Below are 22,185 nucleotides of genomic sequence, written 5' to 3' on the forward strand. Positions count from 1 at the left end.
TAGTAAGAGAGAAAAAGTTAGCATATGAGAAGTTTTTACAAAGTAGAAGTGATGCAAGGAGGGAAGAGTATATGGAGAAAAAGAGAGGTTAAGAGAGTGGTGAAGCAATGTAAAAAGAGCAAATGAGAGAGTGGGTGAGATGTTATTAACAAATTTTGTTGAAAATAAGAAAAACTTTTAGAGTGAGATTAACAAGTTAAGGAAGCCTAGACAACAAATGGATTTGTCAGTTAAAAATAGGAGAGGAGAGTTATTAAATTGAGAGTTAGAGGTATTGGGAAGATGGAGGGAATATTTTGAGGAAATGTTAAATGTTGATGAAGCTGTGATTTCATGTATAGGGCAAGGAGGAATAACATCTTGTAGGAGTTAGGAAGAGCCAGTTGTGACTGTGGGGGAAGTTCGTGAGGCAGTAGGTAAAATGAAAGGGGGTAAGGCAGCTGGGATTGATAGGATAAAGATAGAAATGTTAAAAGCAGGTGGGGATAGTTTTGGAGTGGTTGGTGCAATTATTTAATAAATGTATGGAAGAAGGTAAGGTACCTAGGGATTGACAGAGAGCATGCATAGTTCCTTTGTATAAAGGCAAAGGGGACAAAAGAGAGTGCAAAAATTATAGGGGGATAAGTCTGTTGAGTATACCTGGTAAAGTGTATGGTAGAGTTATTATTGAAAGAATTAAGAGTAAGACAGAGAATAGGATAGCAGATGAACAAGGAGGCTTTAGGAAAGGTAGGGGGTGTGTGGACCGGGTGTTTACAGTGAAACATATAAGTGAACAGTATTTAGATAAGACTAAAGAGGTTTTTGTGGCATTTATGTATTTGAAAAAGGCGTATGACAGGGTGGATAGGGGGGCAATGTGGCAGATGTTGCAGGTGTATGATGTAGGAGGTAGGTTACTGAAAGCAGTGAAGAGTTTTTACGAGGATAGTGAGGCTCGAGTTAGAGTATGTAGGAAAGATGGAGATTATTTCCCAGTAAAAGTAGGCCTTAGACAAGGATGTGTGATGTCACCGTGGTTGTTTAATATATTTATAGATGGGGTTGTAAGAGAAGTAAATGCGAGGGTCTTGGCAAGAGGCGTGGAGTTAAAAGATAAAGAATCACACATAAAGTGGGAGTTGTCACAGTTGCTCTTTGCTGATGACACTGCTCTTGGGAGATTCTGAAGAGAAGTTGCAGAGGTTGGTGGATGAATTTGGTAGGGTATGCAAAAGAAGAAAATTAAAAGTGAATACAGGAAAGAGTAAGGTTATGAGGATAACAAAAAGATTAGGTGATGAAAGATTGGATATCAGATTGGAGGGAGAGAGTATGGAGGAGGTGAATGTATTCAGATATTTGGGAGTGGACGTGTCAGCGGATGGGTCTATGAAAGATGAGGTGAATCATAGAATTGATGAGGGGAAAAGGGTGAGCGGTGCACTGAGGAGTCTGTGGAGACAAAGAACTTTGTCCTTGGAGGCAAAGAGGGGAATGTATGAGAGTATAGTTTTACCAACGCTCTTATATGGGTGTGAAGCATGGGTGATGAATGTTGCAGTGAGGAGAAGGCTGGAGGCAGTGGAGATGTCATGTCTGAGGGCAATGTGTGGTGTGAATATAATGCAAAGAATTCGTAGTTTGGGAGTTAAGAGGAGGTGCGGGATTACCAAAACTGTTGTCCAGAGGGCTGAGGAAGGGTTGTTGAGGTGCTTTGGACATGTAGAGAGAATGGAGCAAAACAGAATGACTTCAAGAGTGTATCAGTCTGTAGTGGAAGGAAGGCGGGGTAGGGGTCGGCCTAGGAAAGGTTGGAGGGAGGGGGTAAAGGAGGTTTTGTGTGCGAGGGGCTTGGACTTCCAGCAGGCATACGTGAGTGTGTTTGATAGGAGTGAATGGAGACAAATGGTTTTTAAAACTTGACGGGCTGTTGGAGTGTGAGCAAAGTAACATTTATGAAGGGATTCAGGGAAACCGGCAGGCCGGACTTGAGTCCTGGAGATGGGAAGTACAGTGCCTGCACTCTGAAGGAGGGGTGTTAATGTTGCAGTTTAAAAACTGTAGTGTAAAGCACCCTTCTGGCAAGACAGTGATAGAGTGAATGATGGTGAAAGTTTTTCTTTTTCGGGCCACCCTGCCTTGGTGGGAATTGGCCAGTGTGTTAATAATAAAAAAAATCATTTCAATTTAAAAGAGTCCAAAATAAACATTCTAGGAATTCCAGGCCACTAAAGCAATCTTTCCTCTGTCATAATCATGTCCCAGGTCTCTCCTATATAACATTTGCCCTCCAATTTAAATCCATCATCACACAATAAAATACATTTTACACCATTTCTTGAATAACAATGTACAGGAACCTAATCCGCTTATAACCTAACTTTGTTATTTTTTTTAAATACACTACCTAACAGAATACTCCATTCTACTGAATGAACAGCAATGCATGCAACCATAGGACCTGTCTTTGTAATACTCATTTGTATTTTATAGTTATCTGTTTACAATAATGTCTTATCACTGATTTCATCATTGCTTAGTTAATCTTAAGTTAATTTTAAGCCAGCCCGTAATGCTATGCATATAAGTGGCTTTGGCATGCTGCTCTTACCTGTATTTTTTGTACCTCTGTTTGTATGCTAAAATTTCTAAATAAATAAATAAATAAATAAATAAATATGGCAGATTAGGTTCCAAGCTACTGCCATAAAGTGAATCACCCTTTTTCACTGTTAAATGTGTATAAATGCCTGATAAAATGTTTACACTATCATATATTAAGTTAGCAAAAGAGCTGGAGTTTACCTGGAGAGGGCTTCGGGGGTCAATGCCCCCATGGCCCGGTCTGAGACCAGGCATAAAAACAATAAAAATGTAAAATGCACATAGAGTATGCTCATTACTTACCTTAAAATATTTGTAGTCTTAACCCTTTGGCTGTTTTGGTCGTACATATACGTCTTACGAGCCAATGTGTTCGACATATATATGTATACTCAGAAATTCTAGCGGCTTCAAATCAAGCAGGAGAAAGCTGGTAGGCCCACATGTGAGAGAATGGGTCTGTGTGGTCAGTGTGTGCAGTATAAAAAAAAAAATCCTGCAGCATGCAGTGCATAATGGGAGAAAAAAAAAACTCCAACTGTGTTTTTGAATTAAAATGATGAATTTGAGGTATATTTTGGTATAGTATTTACGGTTGTATTCTTGTTTTCTTGGTCTAATTTGATAGGATGGAAAACATGTTATAGAAACAGAAGTGATTTTGATTGGTTTTACTATGAAAAGGATCTTGAAATGGAGCTCAAAGTGGCAGAAATGTTTGATTTTTGCCGATGTTCAAGAGTAAACAAATAACGTCATTGTTCAATAAACGTCCAACTAGCCTTTCTAATATGCAGTCACAAATGGGTTGACGTTATTTATACAATTATTACAATATTGCAGTAGTCTGCATAACAGTAAATCTTCTATTTTTTGTCTGAATAAAAATTCAAAATAAAAAACAAGAGGATTATAACAGGGAGGCCTGGAGATGTGACTGATGAACAGAGAAAATGTTATTTTAGTGCCAGGAATGTCTGCATTGTTCATTCTGGACCCTATTTTGAAATTGACATATTTTTTAATTTGCATGAAATTGGCCAAATTGCCAATTTCTGACCACTTTATTGGGTAGTTGAAATCAGTAAATGGGCAGTTTCTTGTATTCAATCAATAGAACAAATGGAGTTCTAAAGAAATAGCTACGAGTTGGTGGACTGGAACAATGGAATTGACCGAAAATAGGGCTCAAAGTAGGTGTAAATGTCGCCGAGATCGCTAACTTTGCGAGAGCGCAATTCCGTAAGTTTTCTATCAACTTTCATACTTTTGGTGTCATTACCATTGGGAAAAGATTCTCTATTTTTTCATAAGAAAAGATTCTCTATTTTTTCATAAGTTTTTTTTTTTTTTTCAAATATTTTGCGACGCCAGGAGACACCTCAGGATTTGGGGTTGCGACAGCCAAAGGGGTAATGTAGGGTGAGAGGTGAGTAGTATTGTAAGAAGCCAGGTATGGTAGCTTGCCTGAATACAACACCTCACAATTATGTTAATTTGTTTTACTATGACTGTATATACAATACACCCTCATATTACAGATTTATTTGGCACATTTTGGTTATTACACTACTGAAAAATTGCAGCATAATTTTACACAACACTTCGTAAAATTAACTTAACATGGTTCAGTTTGCGGAAGGGCAAAAAATTTGGAGCGTCGCTCATGGGATATTTTCCTAGCTCAGGCTGCGGCCTGGCTGTGGGTGAGACCACTGTCTTCATGGGGCTGCACCGGGCTTCAAGGCAGCAAAGGATCACTTCACCTTGCTCCTTTGCGGTAATGCATCAAGCGATATCAAATGTAAGCCCACGGTTATTTACCACACTAAGAGTCCTTGTGCTCTGAAAGGTGCAGATAAAAACACCTTACCAGTAATTTGGAGGTCAAACCAGTCAGCATGGATGACAGAGGAAATACAGTGGACCCCCGCTTAACGATCACCTCCTAATGTGACCAATTATGTAAGTGTATTTACATAAGTGCGTTTGTACGTGTATGTTTGGGGGTCTGAAATGGACTAATCTACTTCACAATATTCCTTATGGGAACAAATTCGGTCAGTACTGGCACCTGAACATACTTATGGAATGAAAAAATATCGTTAATCGGGGGTCCACTGTATTTATTGACTGGTTTAAGCATCACTTTATTACTGAAGTCTAGTTTTACCTGCACAAGAACCTTGCATTCAGGGCTCTCTTCATTCTTGATAATTCCCTTACTCATCCAGAAGCTTTGCTGGATGTGACCCCACATCTAAAATTTATATTTTTACCTCCAAATACATCTTTAATACAACCACTGGCTTGGGGAGTTATTAAGTCATTCAAGAGTAACTACACAACAAAAATGATGAAAAAACTAGTTGCATCAATGGGCTCTGACTCCAACCTGGCAGTACCAAGCTTCTGGAATAATGTATAATGCACTGCAGGGTAAAAGAAGCCAGAGATCCATTACAGAATTTATGCACATTTCAATACAACCATCGACTTTAGAACCACAACCACAACCATCCACTCCTGCCGACAACCAACAACCATCCACCTCAACCCAGTAGGGCCACACCATGCATCTCCACTCTCTTCACAATCACTGACATACACCAGCAACCACAATTTAAGGTAAATATTATTATTTCTAATGGGAAGTAGGTTGGCAGACAGCTACTGCCCAGGGAGGTACAGTAGAACCTCAAATTTCGAACGTATCGCTTATCGAACTCTTCAAAAATAGAATCCTTTTTTCCAACCAACTTTGTCCCTATTATCGAACTCGCCCCTATTTTCGAACCGCTGGGTACCGGACCTGTCCGGCAGCCCACTCTGTCTGCGTCCCTACATAGGTGCCATGAGCCAGTCTGGTTTTGTTGATGCTCGAGTGAACACTAACTTGTGCTCTCATTCAAACATTTTACGATTATTTCATTGTGTTTAGTGCTTGTGGGACTGTGAAATAAGCTACAATGGGCCCAAAGAAACTTGCTAGTGGTACCCCTGTGGAAAAGAAAGTGAGAAACACCATAGATGTGAAGAAGGAAATAATACAGAAGTGGAATTATGTTCAAGTGGAATGATGTCCAAATGTTTTTGGAGAAGTACCACCCTGAGCAAGCTGAAACAAGCCATCTTTGCAACAAGTTCAGTGACAGAACCATGTCCCATTTTAGGGAAATATTAAAGAGATGCCAGAAACAGAGGACTGTGGACAGTTATTTTGTGAGACAGGGGTCCAGTGACTCTCAAGCTGGTCCTAGTGGCATTAAAAGACAGAGAAGCGAAGTAACCCCAGAGAGGGCTTTGATAACTAAAGTCCTTATGGAGGGGGATTCTTCTTCCAAACACTAACCCCAACTCCCTCACTCCTCCTCCCTATCTTCCAGATGCCATCACCAATCTTCAATAAAGTAAGTAAAATGTTATTTTATATGTTTATTTAAATTTATTAATACATAATTGAACACTATATTTGTTGTGTGTATGTAAAACTATAATTAATCTCTAAAAAATGTTTTTTTTTTTTTTTGTGAATATTTTTGGATTTCTGGAACGGATTAATTGTATTTCCATTATTTCTTAAGGGAAATATTGCTTCACTTTTCAGACTTTCCGAATTTAGAACTAACTCCTGGAACGGATTAAGTTCGATATTTGAGGTTCCACTGTACTACCGTCCTGCCAAGTGAGTGTAAAACAAAAGCCTGTAATTGTTTTACATGATGGTAGGATTGCTGGTGTCCTTTTTTCTGTCTCATGAACATGCAAGATTTCAGGTATGTCATGCTACTTCTACTTACACTTAGGTCACACTACACATACATGTACAAGCACATATATACACACCCCTCTGGGTTTTCTTCTATTTTCATTCTAGTTTTTATTCTTGTTTATTTCCTCTTACCTTCATGGGGAAGTGGAACAGAATTCTTCCTCCGTAAGCCATGTGTGTTGTAAGAGGCAACTAAAATGACGGGAGCAAGGGGCTAGTAACCTCTTCTCCTGTATATATTACTAAATGTAAAAGGAGAAACTTTCGTTTTTCCTGTTGGGCCACCCTGCCTCGGTGGGATATGGCCGGTGTGTTGAAAGAAAGATTATTATTTCTGTTGCATCTGTAGTCTTAAGCAACAAAAACATTATCATTTTTATTTTTGTAAGATCTGGATGTCTAAAAACAAGTTTTTTGGCTTTTTTGGGGGGGTGGGGGGGATGGGTGTCCCCCAGGAATGTAACCCTATTCCCTCCACAAATTCTTCAGTTTATATAACACGAATTTATTTAACATGGCATTTTGAGGAACGTAACTACCATGTAATATGAGGGTCTACTGTATTTTGTTTATGTCATGTGCTTCCTACATAATTTTGAAAAAAACAAAAAATGTCATAGATGGATTAATGAAAATGTCTATAACATATGAAATTTACAATGCCACACAGCTATTATTATTTTTATTATTATTATTTTGATGTTTACTGCCACTGACATAACTTGTTCAATGAGTTGAATAATTTCTAACTTGCCATTTAACCTTTTTGGTGTCGGTCCCATTGTTGTACTATGCCTTGAGCTCAGCTCACTCAGATAAGCCATGAGTGGTAAATTTGGGCTTAGATATGAGAGAATGGGTCTATGCAGTAGGTTTGCACAACATAAAAGAAATCCTGCAGCACGCAGTGCATGAGAAAAAACTACGACCGTGTTTTTGGATTTAAAACAGCAGCTTTGTGGTGTATTTTTGTATAATTTTTATTGTTGTATTCTCAGTTTCTTGATCTCATTTGACTGAATGGAAGATATATTACAGAAATTAAGATGATTTTGATTGGTTTCAGGACTGAAAGTAGCTTGAAATTGAGCTCAAAATAGCGGAAATGTTTAAATTTTACCGATATTCCAGAGTACTCAAGTGATGTCATATGTTCAATATGCATCCAACTGGCCAGTCTAATGCACATTTAGGAATGCACTGATATTATTTATACACATTATTACAACAATGCAGTAGTCTGCATAACAGTAAATCTTCTATTTTTTGTGCGAATAAAAATTCAAAATGGAAAGCAGACGTAATATAAGAGGGGCCTGGAGACGTGACTAAGAAACAGAGGAAATGTTTTTTAGTGCCAGGAATATCTACATTGTTTATTCTGGACCCTATTTTTAAATGGGCAGTCTTCGAATTTTGTGTGAAATTACATTTTTTCTGATCACTTTATTGGGCAGTTGAAATAGATAAATTGGTAGTTTCTTGCACTCACTCGATGGAATGAGCAAAATCACCAATGCACAAATCTCTCCGAGACTGCTAACTTTACGAGAGCGTAATTCCATAAGTTTTCCATCAAATTTCATACTTTTGTTTCATTACCTTTGGAAAAAGATTATCATTTCATAATTTTTTTTCTTTTGAAAATTCTTTGGCCTGAGAGCAAGTTTGAGATCAGGGGTCTTGACCCTGAAAGGCTTAACTTTCTGAGGGTCGACAGGCCCTCTCAGAAACTCGTTCTCAGGGTCGGCCAAATTTAAAAAAAAAAAAAAAAAATCTCATGAAAAGATAGAGAATCTTTTCCCGATCATAATGACACCAAAATTATGAGATTTGATGGAAAACTTACGGAATTATGCTCTCACGAAGTTAGCGGTCTCGGCGATGTTTACGCATCGGCGATTTTGCCCAATCTGAGCCCCATTTTTGGCCAATTCCTCTGTACTAGTCGACAAAAAACATGAATATTTCGCTAGAACTACATTTTTTCTATTGAATGAGTGCAAGAAACCACCCATTTACCATTTTCAACTATCCAATACAGTGGTCAGAATTTAGCAATTTTGCCAATTTCACACAAATTTCAAAAAATGCCAATTTCCGAATAGGGTCCAGAACAAACAAGAAATACATTCCTGGCACTAAAACGACATTTCTTCTGTTCATTAGTCACGTCTCAAGGCCCCTTTTACATTCTTTTGCTTTCCACTTTGAATTTTTATTCTCACGAAAAATAGAAGATTTACTGTTATGCAGACTACTGCATTAGTGTAAAAAATAATATAAATCATATTGGCACACTTGCAAAAGAATGTTAGACTCACCAGTTGACGTGTATTGGGCGCTTGGCATGATTTGTTTACTTTTGAACTTTGGTAAAAATCGAACATTTCTGCTAATTTGAGCTCAATTTCAAGGTACTTTTCATTGTAAAACCAGTGTAAATCATCTCAATTTCTGTGATATGCATTCCATTCTATAAAATGAGACCAAGAAAACTAGAATACAACAATAAATACCATACGAAAATACAGTGCAAAGTCGCTGTTTTATGCCAAAAAAACGGTGAAAGTTTTTTTTTTTCTCATTATGCACTGTGTGCTGCAGGATTTTTTTTATACTGTGCACACTGACCACATAGACCCATTCTTTCATATGGAGGCCTACCAGCCTTTTCCCGCGAGATTTGACGGCGCTAGAATTTATGCATACTAGTACATCAAAAACCCCTGAGCGTAAGACGTACTAGTACGTCCGAAACCCTCAAAGGGTTAAAGAGGCTTACATCTCTTGTTATCACAACTACCCTTAGACGTCATTGTAAACAAGGGAGAACGAGAAAATGAGTAAATGAGAGAACGAATAAATGAAAGAGAATGAGTAAACATGAGAGAACGAGTATACGAGAGACACCAAGTAAACAACAGAGACATGAAGCCCATGGAGAACGTCAACAACCCGAGAGCGGACAGTCACACAAACGCATATAATACCTGTACTTGCTGGTTGATACGTGTTCATTTTGCATTATGCACACATTTCTGGAACATTTCCACCACAATACAAACACTTTACATTGTGTACAAACTGTCTTCACGTTGGTGCAGTTGAATACATAACAGCAACACATCTTTTTGAGAGCAAGTGATGCTATTTATGAGTGAAGACATAAGAAATGAATGTTTGTCTATAATTATCCCCCAGTAATACTATACAATTTTTCTGGTGGTGGTATTAACCCTTTCAGAGTTCAAAGGCAAAATCTGAAGGGGTGCCCCAGTGTTCAAGAAATTTTTGGAAAGAAAAAAAAAAAAACTTTTTCTTACAGAATTAAAGATTATATTTTTGTGAAGGTAATAAAACAAAAAAAAAATTCTGATCAGTATTTACCGAGATACAGAGGTGAGAAGTTGACCCAAAATGACCGGGTGGCGGCAACATCAGCGATTTCCACAAACTCGCATTTCTTTATTTTACGTTTTTTATACTTTTTTCTTTTCTTTTCTAATTTTTTCTTTTTCTAGTAACATTTGTGGCCTGTGAGACCAATACTGTATTTTTTTTTTTTCAACAAGTCGGCCGTCTCTCACCGAAGCAGGGTGACCCAAAAAGAAAGAAAATCCCCAAAAAGAAAATACTTTCATCATCATTCAACACTTTCACCTCACTCGCACATAATCACTGTTTTTGCAGAGGTGCTCAGAACACAAAAGTTTAGAAGCATATATGTATAAAGATACACAACATATCCATCCAAACTGCTAATATCCCGAAACCCCTCCTTTAGAGTGCAAGCATTGTACTTCCCATTTCCAGGACTCAAGTCCGGCTATATAAAAATAACTGGTTTCCCTGAATCCCTTCACTAAATATTACCCTGCTCACACTCCAACAGATCGTCAGGTCCCAAATACCATTCATCTCCATTCACTCCTATCAAACACGCTCATGCACGCCTGCTGGAAGTCCAAGCCTCTTGCCTACAAAACCTTCCTTACCCCTTCCTTCCAACCTTTTCGAGGACGACCCCTACCCCGCCTTCCTTCCCCTACAGATTTAAATGCTCTCCATGTCATTCTACTTTGATCCATTCTCTCTAAATGACCAAACCACTTCAACAACCCCTCTTCAGCCCTCTGACTAATACTTTTATTAACTCCACACCTCCTAATTTCCACACTCCGAATTTTCTGCATAATATTTACACCACACATTGCCCTTAGACAGGACATCTCCAATGCCTCCAACCGCATCCTCGCTGCTGCATTCACAACCCAAGCTTCACACCCATATAAGAGTGTTGGTACTACTATACTTTCATACATTCCCTTCTTTGCCTCCATAGATAACGTTTTTTGTCTCCACATATACCTCAACGCACCACTCACCTTTTTTCCTTCATCAATTCTATGATTAACCTCATCCTTCATAAATCCATCCACTGACACGTCAACTCCCAAGTATCTGAAAACATTCACTTCTTCCATACTCCTCCCCAATTTGATATCCAGTTTTTCTTTATCTAAATCATTTGATACCCTCATCACCTTACTCTTTTCCATGTTCACTTTCGACTTTCTACCTTTACACACTCCCAAATTCATCCACTAACCTTTGCAATTTTTCTTTAGAATCTCCCATAAGCACAGTATCATCAGCAAAAAGCAACTGTGTCAATTCCCATTTTGTATTTGATTCCCCATAATTTAATCCCACCCCTCTCCCAAACACCCTAGCATTTACTTCTTTTACAATCCCATCTATAAATATATTAAACAACTATGGTGACATTACACATCCCTGTCTAAGACCTACTTTTACCGGGAAGTAGTCTCCCTCTCTTCTACACACCCTAACCTGAGCCTCACGATCCTCATAAAAACTCTACAGCATTTAGTAACTTACCACCTATTCCATATACTTGCAACATCTGCCACATTGCTCCCCTATCTACTCTATCATATGCCTTTTCTAAATCCATAAATGCAATAAAAACTTCCCTACCTTTATCTAAATACTGTACACATATATGCTTCAATGTAAACACTTGATCTACACATCCCCTACCCACTCTGAAACCTCCTTGCTCATCCGCAATCCTACATTCTGTCTTACCTCTAATTCTTTCAATTATAACCCTACCGTACACTTTTCCTGGTATACTCAGTAAACTTATTCCTCTATAATTTTTACAATCTCTTTTGTCCCCCTTCCCTTTATATAAAGGGACTATACATGCTCTCTGCCAATCCCTAGGTACCTTCCCCCCTTTCATACATTTATTAAACAAAAATACGAACAACTGTATATAATGTATATATATACTGTATATATATATACTGTATATATATATACTGTATATAATATACACTCACTGTACTGAACACAATAACTGCACTAAAGTTATTATTATAATATTGTTTACCACTTTTGTTTACTACAATAAACATGCACAAATGTTGTATATATTTACATATGTATAGTCACTGGACATGTTTTTAGAACTGCTGCAGCTTGTGGAAGTCCTTGAAACAAGGTATCATGCAGAGGTACCTCACATTCCTCGCACATAAACCGAGTGTCTTTGCGTCTTTGTTGCCGTTGTTTTGTTTGTGCATAGACAACACATCTCTTCTGAGCAAATTTCTTCTTAGTTGCAGGAAGCTGTATTATGAAGTGATCACCTTCCCTCCTCAAACGCTTGGGTATTTCCTGAGGAGTTCGAGGACGGTTTTGTACAGCAGGTGTTGTTACCTGGTACTTCATTATGAGTTGTCTGACAACAGACAAACAAAATTCACCATACTGTGGTCTGTTGCCAGTCTTCAATTGGTACATATTATATGCATTGAGCATTGAAATGTTCATGAGATGGAAGAAAAGTTTCATGTACCACTTGTAACTCTTACGAACACAATCAACAAAGCCAATCTGCATGTCATATTTGTCAACCAAGCGCATGTTTTGTGCATAATCAATCACTGTCACTGGTTTTCGAATACGTTCGTTAGTCACTCTGTCAACTTTGCCACTGTCTTGCATTTCGTTACGGTGAATGGTTGTCAACAATGTTTCATCTTGTTTGTCATGCCACCGTAATGCCATGATGTCATTGGCAGTAAACACCTGCACCTCACCTTTACAAGTGCCTGCGTTGAACCTGGGCATATGTTTACAATTAGAACGCACTGTGCCACACATATCTATCATGTTCACTCACAAGAAATCACCGAGTAAAGGGCTTGTGTACCAGTTATCAGTATATAATGTATGCCCCTTACCGAGATAAGGTGCCATCATGCTTCTCACTACGTCACCTCAGATACAAAATAGCATCCTGGTATCTTTCAATGTTTTACTTCCCATGTATACAATAATATCCAATACCAGGCCACTGTCACAGTCACAGAGTACAAACAGTTTTATACCACAGCGTTTCCTCTTGCTCAGTATATACTGCTTGAATGACAGCCTACCTTTGAACAAAATCAAAGACTCGTCAATTACAAGATTCTTGAATGGATAAAAGTACATGTTGAACTTTTGTTTCAGATACATAAAAACATTTCTAATCTTGTATAACCTGTCACTTCAGTTCACTGGGATGATTTCACTGAAGGCCGGGGTACAAATTAGCCAATCTGTGGACCAGTATGATTTTATATTATGCTTATAGACACGAGGCATAAGCATTATTGTTGCAAAAAGCAAATACATTTCAGCAACAGTTGTCTCTTTCCACCAGTGTAGTCTTGACTGTGGTGATATGATCGTATTTGCCATGGTGTACTCAAAATACTTGTTACTTTCCCTGACAATAGTTTCCATCAAGGGCTGGTCAAAGAATAGTTCAAAGAATTCCAGTTCATTTGCAGTGTTTCCAAGGGGACAAGTTGGCAGAATTCCACTTTGAGAGTCATCAAACTGGTGGGGCTTGGGAACAAAATTGGGATTTTGCTGCCAATCCCAGATACAGTTTGTTGGTGCATACTGGACATCATAACTGGTTGTGGTGGTAGTTGTAGTTGTGGTGGGGTGGTGGCTGATGCTCCGCTTTGTCCTTGAGCTGAGGAGTCAGCGGCATGGGTCCCAGCCTGGGCTGGTGAGTCATGCATGGCCGTGGCACTACCATCACCACTACCACCATCACCACCAATACCACCACCTACTGATGCCTGTGGTCTATCCATGCCAAGTGCAGCCACATCATCCTCACTTTCACTGTCTATTCCTGGTGTAGGGCCATGGGATGTACTCCAGGATGTACTCCGTCCCCTGGGCACTGCATAGGGAACACTACCCGAGCACATGCAGTGGCATATATACCGACGCTTCACTGGTGAATATGATTCCTCACTATCACTACTCGAATGATCGTCAAGAGCAATAAAATCACAATCCACATCACTATCATCATCATTACTGAAGTATGAGGCCTGGCCACGCGAAAATATTAGTTTTCCCTTGCGACGAGGTACAACTGAACGTGACTGAGACATGCCCACACCAGAGGTAGAAGGTTGAGAATCATCAGGATTTTCTGCACTATTTTCGATATCCTGGTCATTCCTTTCAGTCACTAATTGATCAAAGCCATAGAATTCGTCTTCATTTCCACTTCCATCAGAGCAGAACTATCAGATAGGAAGAGGAGAGTCCCAATTCGCCTTGGAGTGAGAGCTGCCTTGCGACAAGGCATGGTGAACAAAGGTAACTAAGGCGGCGTTCCCACAATGCTATGCGGGCGCCTAGAATTTTTGTTTATCGCGCACATGCACCACACAGACCCGTTCTCTCACATGTAGGCCTACCAACCTCCTCGCGCTAAATTTGACGCCGCTAGAATTTTGGCGTAGATCTATGGTTTGGACCCTCAACGTATAGCCATAGATCTACAGCATGGACCCCCAAAGGGTTAAAGAAAATATGTTATAGTAATTACAGGGACTCCCTACGTATGAAACATTCATGTTGCAAACATTCGATAAGATTAACAATTTTGCAGGAAGCACTGAAATGTAAACAATACATAGTAGGTTACTCTAGCAGCATCGTTCATACATTTGCTTGTGCTCTCTCCACAAATTTAGTGTTATTTGTGATTATTATACACCCAATATGTCTGGTTTTAAGCACAAAAGCAGTGTTGATGTAGGTGGTAGTGCTAAGAAGTGCCAAGCCATCACAATGGAAACAAGTGGACATAATAATGTATTTTTTAACTTTTCCTGTGTTCACATGTATGTTTAAAATATGTACATTTCTAGGGTAGTCAATGTTCATACATACATACGTTGGACTTATGAACAAATGGACTTAGGAATGACCACTCGAAACCAAACCTGTTCATAAGTAGGGGAGTACAGTGGACCCCTGGTTCGTGATGCTATTGGTATCCGATAAATCCGGTAACCGATGCATTATATCGCCAAAAATTTGCCTCGGTTCCCGTTACAAAACCCGGTATGCGATGCGCTTCGTACGAGATGTGTCCACGTGTGGCCTGAACTTCCCCATGTGTACCAATGTTTACAAGCCAGCCAGTGTGCGCGCATCTAAGGATACATTCGGTACATTCCATATTATCCACATTATTACTGTTTTTGGTGCTTGTTTCTGCAAAATAAGCCACCATGGGCCCCAAGAAAGCTTCTATTGCCAACCCTTCGAGACCAAGGGTGCTAATGACTATTGAAATGAAGAAAGAGATAATTGCAAAGTACGAAAGTGGAGTGCGTGTGTCGGAGCTGGTCAGGTTGTGTAGTAAACCCCAATCAACCATCTCTACTATAGTGAGCATGAAAACAGCAATCAAGGAAGCTGTTCTTGCAAAAGGTGCAACTGTGATTACGAAACAGCGACCGCAAGTGTTAGAAAATGTTGAGAGACTGTTATTGGTGTGGATAAATGAAAAACAGATAGCAGGAGATAGCATCTCTCAAGCGATCATTTGTGAAAAGGCTAGGCAGTTGCATGACGATTTGGTAAAGAAAAATTTGCCTGCAACTAGTGGTGATGTGAATTTAAGGCCAGCAAAGGTTGGTTTGAAAGATTTAAGAATTGTAGTGGCATACATAGTGTGATTAGGCATGGTGAGGCTGCCAGTTCAGACCACAAAGCGGCTGAAAAATATGTGCATGAATTTAAGGAATACATAGGGGCTGAAGGATTGAAACCTGAACAAGTGTTTAATTGTGATGAAACAGGCCTGTTTTGGAAGAAATTGCCAAGCAGGACCTACATTACTCAGGAGGAAAAGCTACCTCAAGTCCTAATGGAGGGGGATTTCCCTTCTAAATAGGTTCAACACTCTCCCCTCCTCCCATCCCATCAATCATCACCAGATCTTCATTAAAGGTAAGTGTCAATTATTCTATTGTTATTGTTGTTATTATAATTATTCTATTGCATTAAACTTAATATTTCATGTGGTAAAAGTTTTTTTTTTTCATACTTTTGGGTGTCTTGCACGGATTAATTTGATTTCCATTATTTCTTATGGGGAAAATTGATTCGCTTTCCGATAATTTTGGTTTACAATGAGCTCTCAGGAACGGATTAATATCGCGAACCGGGGGTCCACTATATCTGTATTGTCGTACACTCCTTTACACCCACCAGGCTATCACACATCACAGTTATGTTAATTTGTTTTGCTACGATTGTACATATATATTTCATTCATGTGATATGTAGCATGTTTCTTAAGTTTGAAAAAAAAATTCATAGATGGATTAATGAAAATGTCTATAATAATGTAATATACAACATTTAAAGTGCCCCAGAGTGATTATTATTATTTTGTTTATTGCATCTTCAACACTAGGAGACACTCTTAGTAACTCCTTTGCCTGACATAGCTACTCCTACTCTGTAACAATGCCAAATAGTAATTTTAATGTACCTGCAAGCCAACACAGTAGTAAGTTTATTTAGGTACAGGTACACGTAAGTACAATTATCAGTAGTATCTCAATACAATCTCAGCCATAGACATACCTTGCTGAATTTAATAATTTCTAACTTTGCACTTTAAGTAAAAGACGTACAAGTCCTCTTTTTATCACAACTACCCTTAGATGTCACTGGAACACAAAAAGGAGTATACATATACAGTGGACCCCCGCATAACGATTACCTCCGAATGTGACCAATTATGTAAGTGTATTTATGTAAGTCCGTTTGTACGTGTATGTTTGGGGGTCTGAAATGGACTAATCTACTTCACAATATTTCTTATGGGAACAAATTCGGTCAGTACTGGCACCTGAACATACTTCTGGAGTGAAAAAAATATCGTTAACCGGGGGTCCACTGTATAAAATAAGCAATAACTTTAAAACACTTGAAACTTTGGAAAGTTTCCAGACATAATTGGGAGAGAAGCTAAGCTTAAGGAAAATGTAAACAGAGAGTGAACAGGTGATGCACAGATGCTGTAATAGCAAATCAGGAGCAGTATAAATGAATTTTGGGGTATAATTTGAAATGTCTGTATTAGAGAATCACCGTAACGTGAAGCATCATAAAGTGGGGCCTTCTTATAACCAAGAATAATTGATCATGGTTTAGGCCATCCCAATATTTGAAGCAGAGCTAGTAAAAAAACATAAAACAGACTGGGGGAGAGGAAGTATGGGGCCTTAGCTTTCCTCAGGAAAAATTGCAAAAAATCAAATATTTCTGCTATCTCGAGTCTGAAACCAACCAAAATCATCTTCAGTTCACTAGTATGCCTTCCATTCCATTATTTGATAGCAAGAAATAGCCAATAAAACCATAAAAATTATCCTAGAAAACACCTTAGGGTAGCTATTTAAATTCTAACACAAGGTGAAAGGTTTTAAACTTAACACAAGGTGAGATGTTTTAAACTTAACACACAGTGAGAGGTTTTAAACTTAACATAAAGTAAGAGGTTTGTTTTCCCCATCATGCACTGTGTGGGGCACAATTTTTTAATACTGTGCCCACCCACTGCACAGACCTATTCCCTCATGTCCAATCTAAATTTTACCACTCACAGCATATTTGAGTGCTGTGCTTAAAATGTAATTCTATGTGAATAACAAGAAGGCACAATACCATGACTAGAATGATAAACAAATAACCCGCACGTAGGAGAGGGGAGCTTGTGACAATGTTTCAGTTCGACCTGGATCACTTACAAAGTCACACTTTCTGTTAGTGCGACTTTGTTACGGTTCAAGTCAGACCGAAACGTCGTCATAAACTCCCATCTCATATGTGTGGGTTATCTGTGCATAATTCTGTGACACTGGCATCAATAATGTAGATATATTTGAGAGACAGTGAAAGGGTTCATTCAAAAGAGCAGAAGAGGGGGTTGTTGAAGGGGTTTGGTCATGTAGGAAGCATAAAGCAAGAGAGGTTAATCAGGATAGTACATATATAAATCAGGAGGATGTGAAACAGGTACATTACATTACATTCAGCATCCATGTACAAGTATGATAGATCAAAGTAAGTGAAGAAGAGTGTTCTTTGTCACTAAATATACTGGTGGAGGGAATTCTGTGTTATGTATTAGCTGGACTTGAGAGTTTTGGAGGTGGAAAATATGGTGACTGTACTTCTCAGTTCAGTGGGTCTTCGGTGGGCCATGATGCTTGTGCTATTCTTGAAAGACTGCTAGGAAACAAATGGCCCATTTAAAAAAAAAAAATATTTTGCTTTATTTACTCACCTCACTTTGAACATTATACACGTATTCAGCAGGGATGTACTTGCGTAATCGTGTGTAAGAGCTACCACGGGTTAGAACCACTCTCTTCTCTCTCTCATAATACTTAATGCAATGATCACAACTCTTGCCAGTGTCTAATACTTCTGTATCAATCCCACAAGAACGAAGTTGCTTTGCTAAACCCTACAGAGAAAATGGTGTTTATTAAATCTAGATTGCAATACAATCTCACTCTGATATTAGGAATATAATGTATGTCAAATTACAAAGCATAGCAATTAAAGATAAAAAGCAGCACTTGGTGCAATATTTTTAAGCAACATAAACAAGCATAAGAGATACAAACCTGTACCATGGTATCACAAACAAATTTAATGTCTGCTGCACAATTTGGGCCCTTCATTTTCACATCCTTTAATTCAGCATTGGCTTGATTGGCATCAGACTGTTTTAGGGACTTCTTTTTCTTTTCTGGTTTAATTATAACATTACTCTTTATATTTTTCCAGTCTGCAATATGAAGATCTTGAGCATGATTACTCAAATATGTATGAGTATCAATGAGACATCTGGCATCGATGGCAGCATACATGATTTGTGATTTAGTAAGAGGTCTTGCAGCCCAATTTGAAAACTGCTCTCTCTTATCAAGTGGTAACCCAAAACACCGATATACCAATTCACTTAATCCCTTATGTGATAAACCAGAATCACTGTGGGAAAAAATATTAGGATATTCTTTCAGAAGTATTCCTTTAGTGTGATCCAAGTCAATAACATTTTTAGCACTAGACAATCCCTTTTTTATTTCTGCATTAAGATTATCAAGAACTCTGAAATCTCCCCTAATACCATATCCAAGTTTTGTAACCTGGGGATCTGAAAACAACTCACCAATAGGCCGCCAGTGACAGTCTTTCAGTACTGGCTGGAGTGATATGAGATCCAACAGAAATACCTGTGTAGTTGTGGCTAACTGTAGCAGTGCTGCTTGTTCTTGAGCTCCAACTCCAAATGTTGGTTTCCATTCAGAATCCACACCCAACAGTGGACTGGTTAACAAATCATTGGTACATTTCACTAAGCCATCAACTGTGTCAATGAGAAAAACTTTCTCAAACGGTATACTGAGTGGGTAAAATTCTTCACTACTTTCATCCCACATTTCTTCTTCTTGAGTATGTTTGAGGTTATGGTCCTGGTGCTGGTTCTGATTTAAAAGCTCTGGGAAATGCAACATTGTATCTTTTATCTTCTTTGGAATATCTTGTGATGCAAGCTGCAGTTTAGCTACATACGGTAAAGCTGCTGCTAGATCACAGTATTCAATGAAAAGGTGCATCAAGGTAATTTTAAGGTATGGATGCTCTTTTAATGCATCATCCACTAAGCTGCAAAATGTCTGCTTCTGAATAGTTTTCTCCACATAATATTTATAAAATAAAAAACGTAATCCTCCTGTAGCTCGGTGTTTCTGGAAGTGAGGACAAACCGAAGGATCAACTGTAAACCTTTTCAGCAGTCTAGCAACAATATTACACAATTGTTTACTGGATCTCATTTTCTTCAGATCTTTAACATTGTATTTTTCCAAATCTACACTTGTTATTTTCTTTCCAATCAGGTTATCAATAAAGATCAAAATTTCTTTCTTATGGGAGGGGCTCGTTTCCAGAAAATCATCTGCTAATGATAAGCGATCTTGAAGGAACAAGGGTACAATCAGCTCAGCTGTAGAAAATTCTGGCTGGAGGCTGAGGAGAGTAGCTAGTGTGCACACCTCTTTGAGATGACCTTTGTCTTGTAAGTCCTTTACAAAAGGAAGAAGATGCTCTCGTATGTTTACCAACTGGTAAACCTTTACCATGAGTTTTAACAAGCCGGAGTTTTTTTGTCTAATTGCAACTTGGAATGCTTCTTTTTGTAGCTCTTGACTTAAACATGACTCAAATTTATCTTTGTTATCTTCCTGATTTATAAAATGTTGAAGTTCTACAAGTATATTTGCTGCCATTGAATTTGTTTTACACTTATACAAGTTGGGGGACAGCTTAACACCCACTAAACTCATTTTATAAGGATTGGCAGAAGCTGCCAGATTCTTCTGCATTTCAATCTTGAATTCATCTTTTTTATCTTTAAAGAGGGGTTGTATTTTTAAGAAACACCCAGTGTAATTTTCCAATGTGTTTAGATCAATGACTTGCATATTCCTAGAAAGAAAGAGAGATATTTAACTTATACACTGTGGTATGACTATAGTATATTTACAATGAGTGTAGCTATCAATGTAACTAAAAATGCATTGTATACTAGTGACTTTCTTTTTTGCCTAACAATGTTTTATTACATGTAAACTACATTATTTGTGTAATGCATAAAAAAAGAAATAAAAACTGGAATTTAAATTTTGAATCTGAATGCTGCATAGGCACCATACAATAACTTTGATTATTTTTAGATTAAGCAATCAACAGCAATCTGGAGTTAGATTATGGGGCTCACCTTGGGATTCCACACATACAGTATCATGTTAAATCAATCATCTAACTGGTAAATGGACTCAAATTTGATTTACGCCTACTTAATACTGATTGATTAGTTGCCATCACCTCACATATATATATGTTGTGCCAAATTTATTTATTTATTTATTTATTATTATTTGGACATGATACATAGTAGTACATATGTACAAAGAAATGCAGTGGTTGGGTGTACATGCCAAAAGCCCCTTGTACAATGCAGAGCATTGTGGGCAGGCTGAAAATTAACTTAAGATTAACTGGAGATTTTGGCTTTAATAGCAATGCCGAATAAGGCAAGTTAAAATTTGTGCATGCAATAATTTCACAAAAATCATTCTGAACCTAACAAAAAAATATATTTTGTTGTGTTTGTTTATTATTAAATTATTGTAAACTTATCTAAATTATATTTAGTTGAATTAGGCTAAATTAAACTGCGCTTGTTATAATAAGGTTAGGTAAGTATCCTAAGGTTCTTTTGGTACAAAATTATTAATTTTCACATTAACATAAATGAAAAAAAATCTTTAAATGTATAAGAGAAAATTTTATAGAGGACTTAATTTTAAACGAGTTCTTGCTAATTGACCAGTTTTACTTATTCGGCATGACATTATATATATATATATATATATATATATATATATATATATATATAGTAGGTTGGTCCTAGGTAGTAGGTTGGTAGACAGCAACCGCCCAGGGAGGTACTACCGTTCTGCCAAGTGATTGTGAAACAAAAATCTGTAATTGTTTTACATGATGATAGGATTGCTGGTGTCTTTTGTCTGTCTCATAAACATGCAAGATTTCAGGTACGTTTTGCTACTTCTACTTACACTTAGGTCACACTACATATACATGTACAAGCATATATATATATATATATATATATATATATATATATATATATATATATATATATATATATATATATATGCTTATATGTATATATATATATATATACAGTGGACCCCCGGTTAACGATATTTTTTCACTCCAGAAGTATGTTCAGGTACCAGTACTGACCGAATTTGTTCCCATAAGGAATATTGTGAAGTAGATTAGTCCATTTCAGACCCCCAAACATACACGTACAAACGGACTTACATAAATACACTTACATAATTGGTCGCATTCGGAGGTGATCGTTAAGCGGGGGTCCACTGTATATATATATATATATATATATATATATATATATATATATATATATATATATATATATATATATATATATATATATTTTATGAAAATAAGAAAAAATTTTGGAGTGAGTTAAACAAGTTAAGAAAGCCTAGGGAAAGTATGGATTTGTCAGTTAAAAACAGAGTAGGGGAGTTAGTAGATGGGGAGAGGGAGGTATTAGGTAGATGGCGAGAATATTTTGAGGAACTTTTAAATGTTAAGGAAGAAAGAGAGGCGGTAATTTCATGCACTGGCCAGGGAGGTATACCATCTTTTAGGAGTGAAGAAGAGCAGAATGTAAGTGTGGTGGAGGTACATGAGGCATTACGTAGAATGAAAGGGGGTAAAGCAGCTGGAACTGATGGGATCATGACAGAAATGTTAAAAGCAGGGGGGGATAT

General features: G+C 37.8%; 1 protein-coding gene across 4 annotated transcripts in view; it reads right to left on the reverse strand.

Moving 5' to 3' along the window:
• Nbr (exonuclease mut-7 homolog) overlaps positions 1–22,185 on the reverse strand; it is a 60,168-nt gene that overhangs the window by 4,329 nt on the left and 33,654 nt on the right. For all 4 annotated transcript variants that reach the window (XM_070098980.1, XM_070099026.1, XM_070098881.1 and 1 more), the window contains 2 exons: positions 18,415–20,281; positions 18,069–18,251 (listed from right to left, as the gene is read on the reverse strand). In XM_070098980.1, coding sequence (XP_069955081.1) covers positions 18,069–18,251; positions 18,415–20,277 — 2,046 coding nt within the window. In that variant the 5' untranslated portion in view covers positions 20,278–20,281. The remainder of the gene's footprint in view (positions 1–18,068; positions 18,252–18,414; positions 20,282–22,185) is intronic.

The sequence above is a fragment of the Cherax quadricarinatus genome, chromosome 1 (genome assembly GCF_038502225.1).
Source record: "Cherax quadricarinatus isolate ZL_2023a chromosome 1, ASM3850222v1, whole genome shotgun sequence".
Taxonomy (NCBI): domain Eukaryota; kingdom Metazoa; phylum Arthropoda; class Malacostraca; order Decapoda; family Parastacidae; genus Cherax; species Cherax quadricarinatus.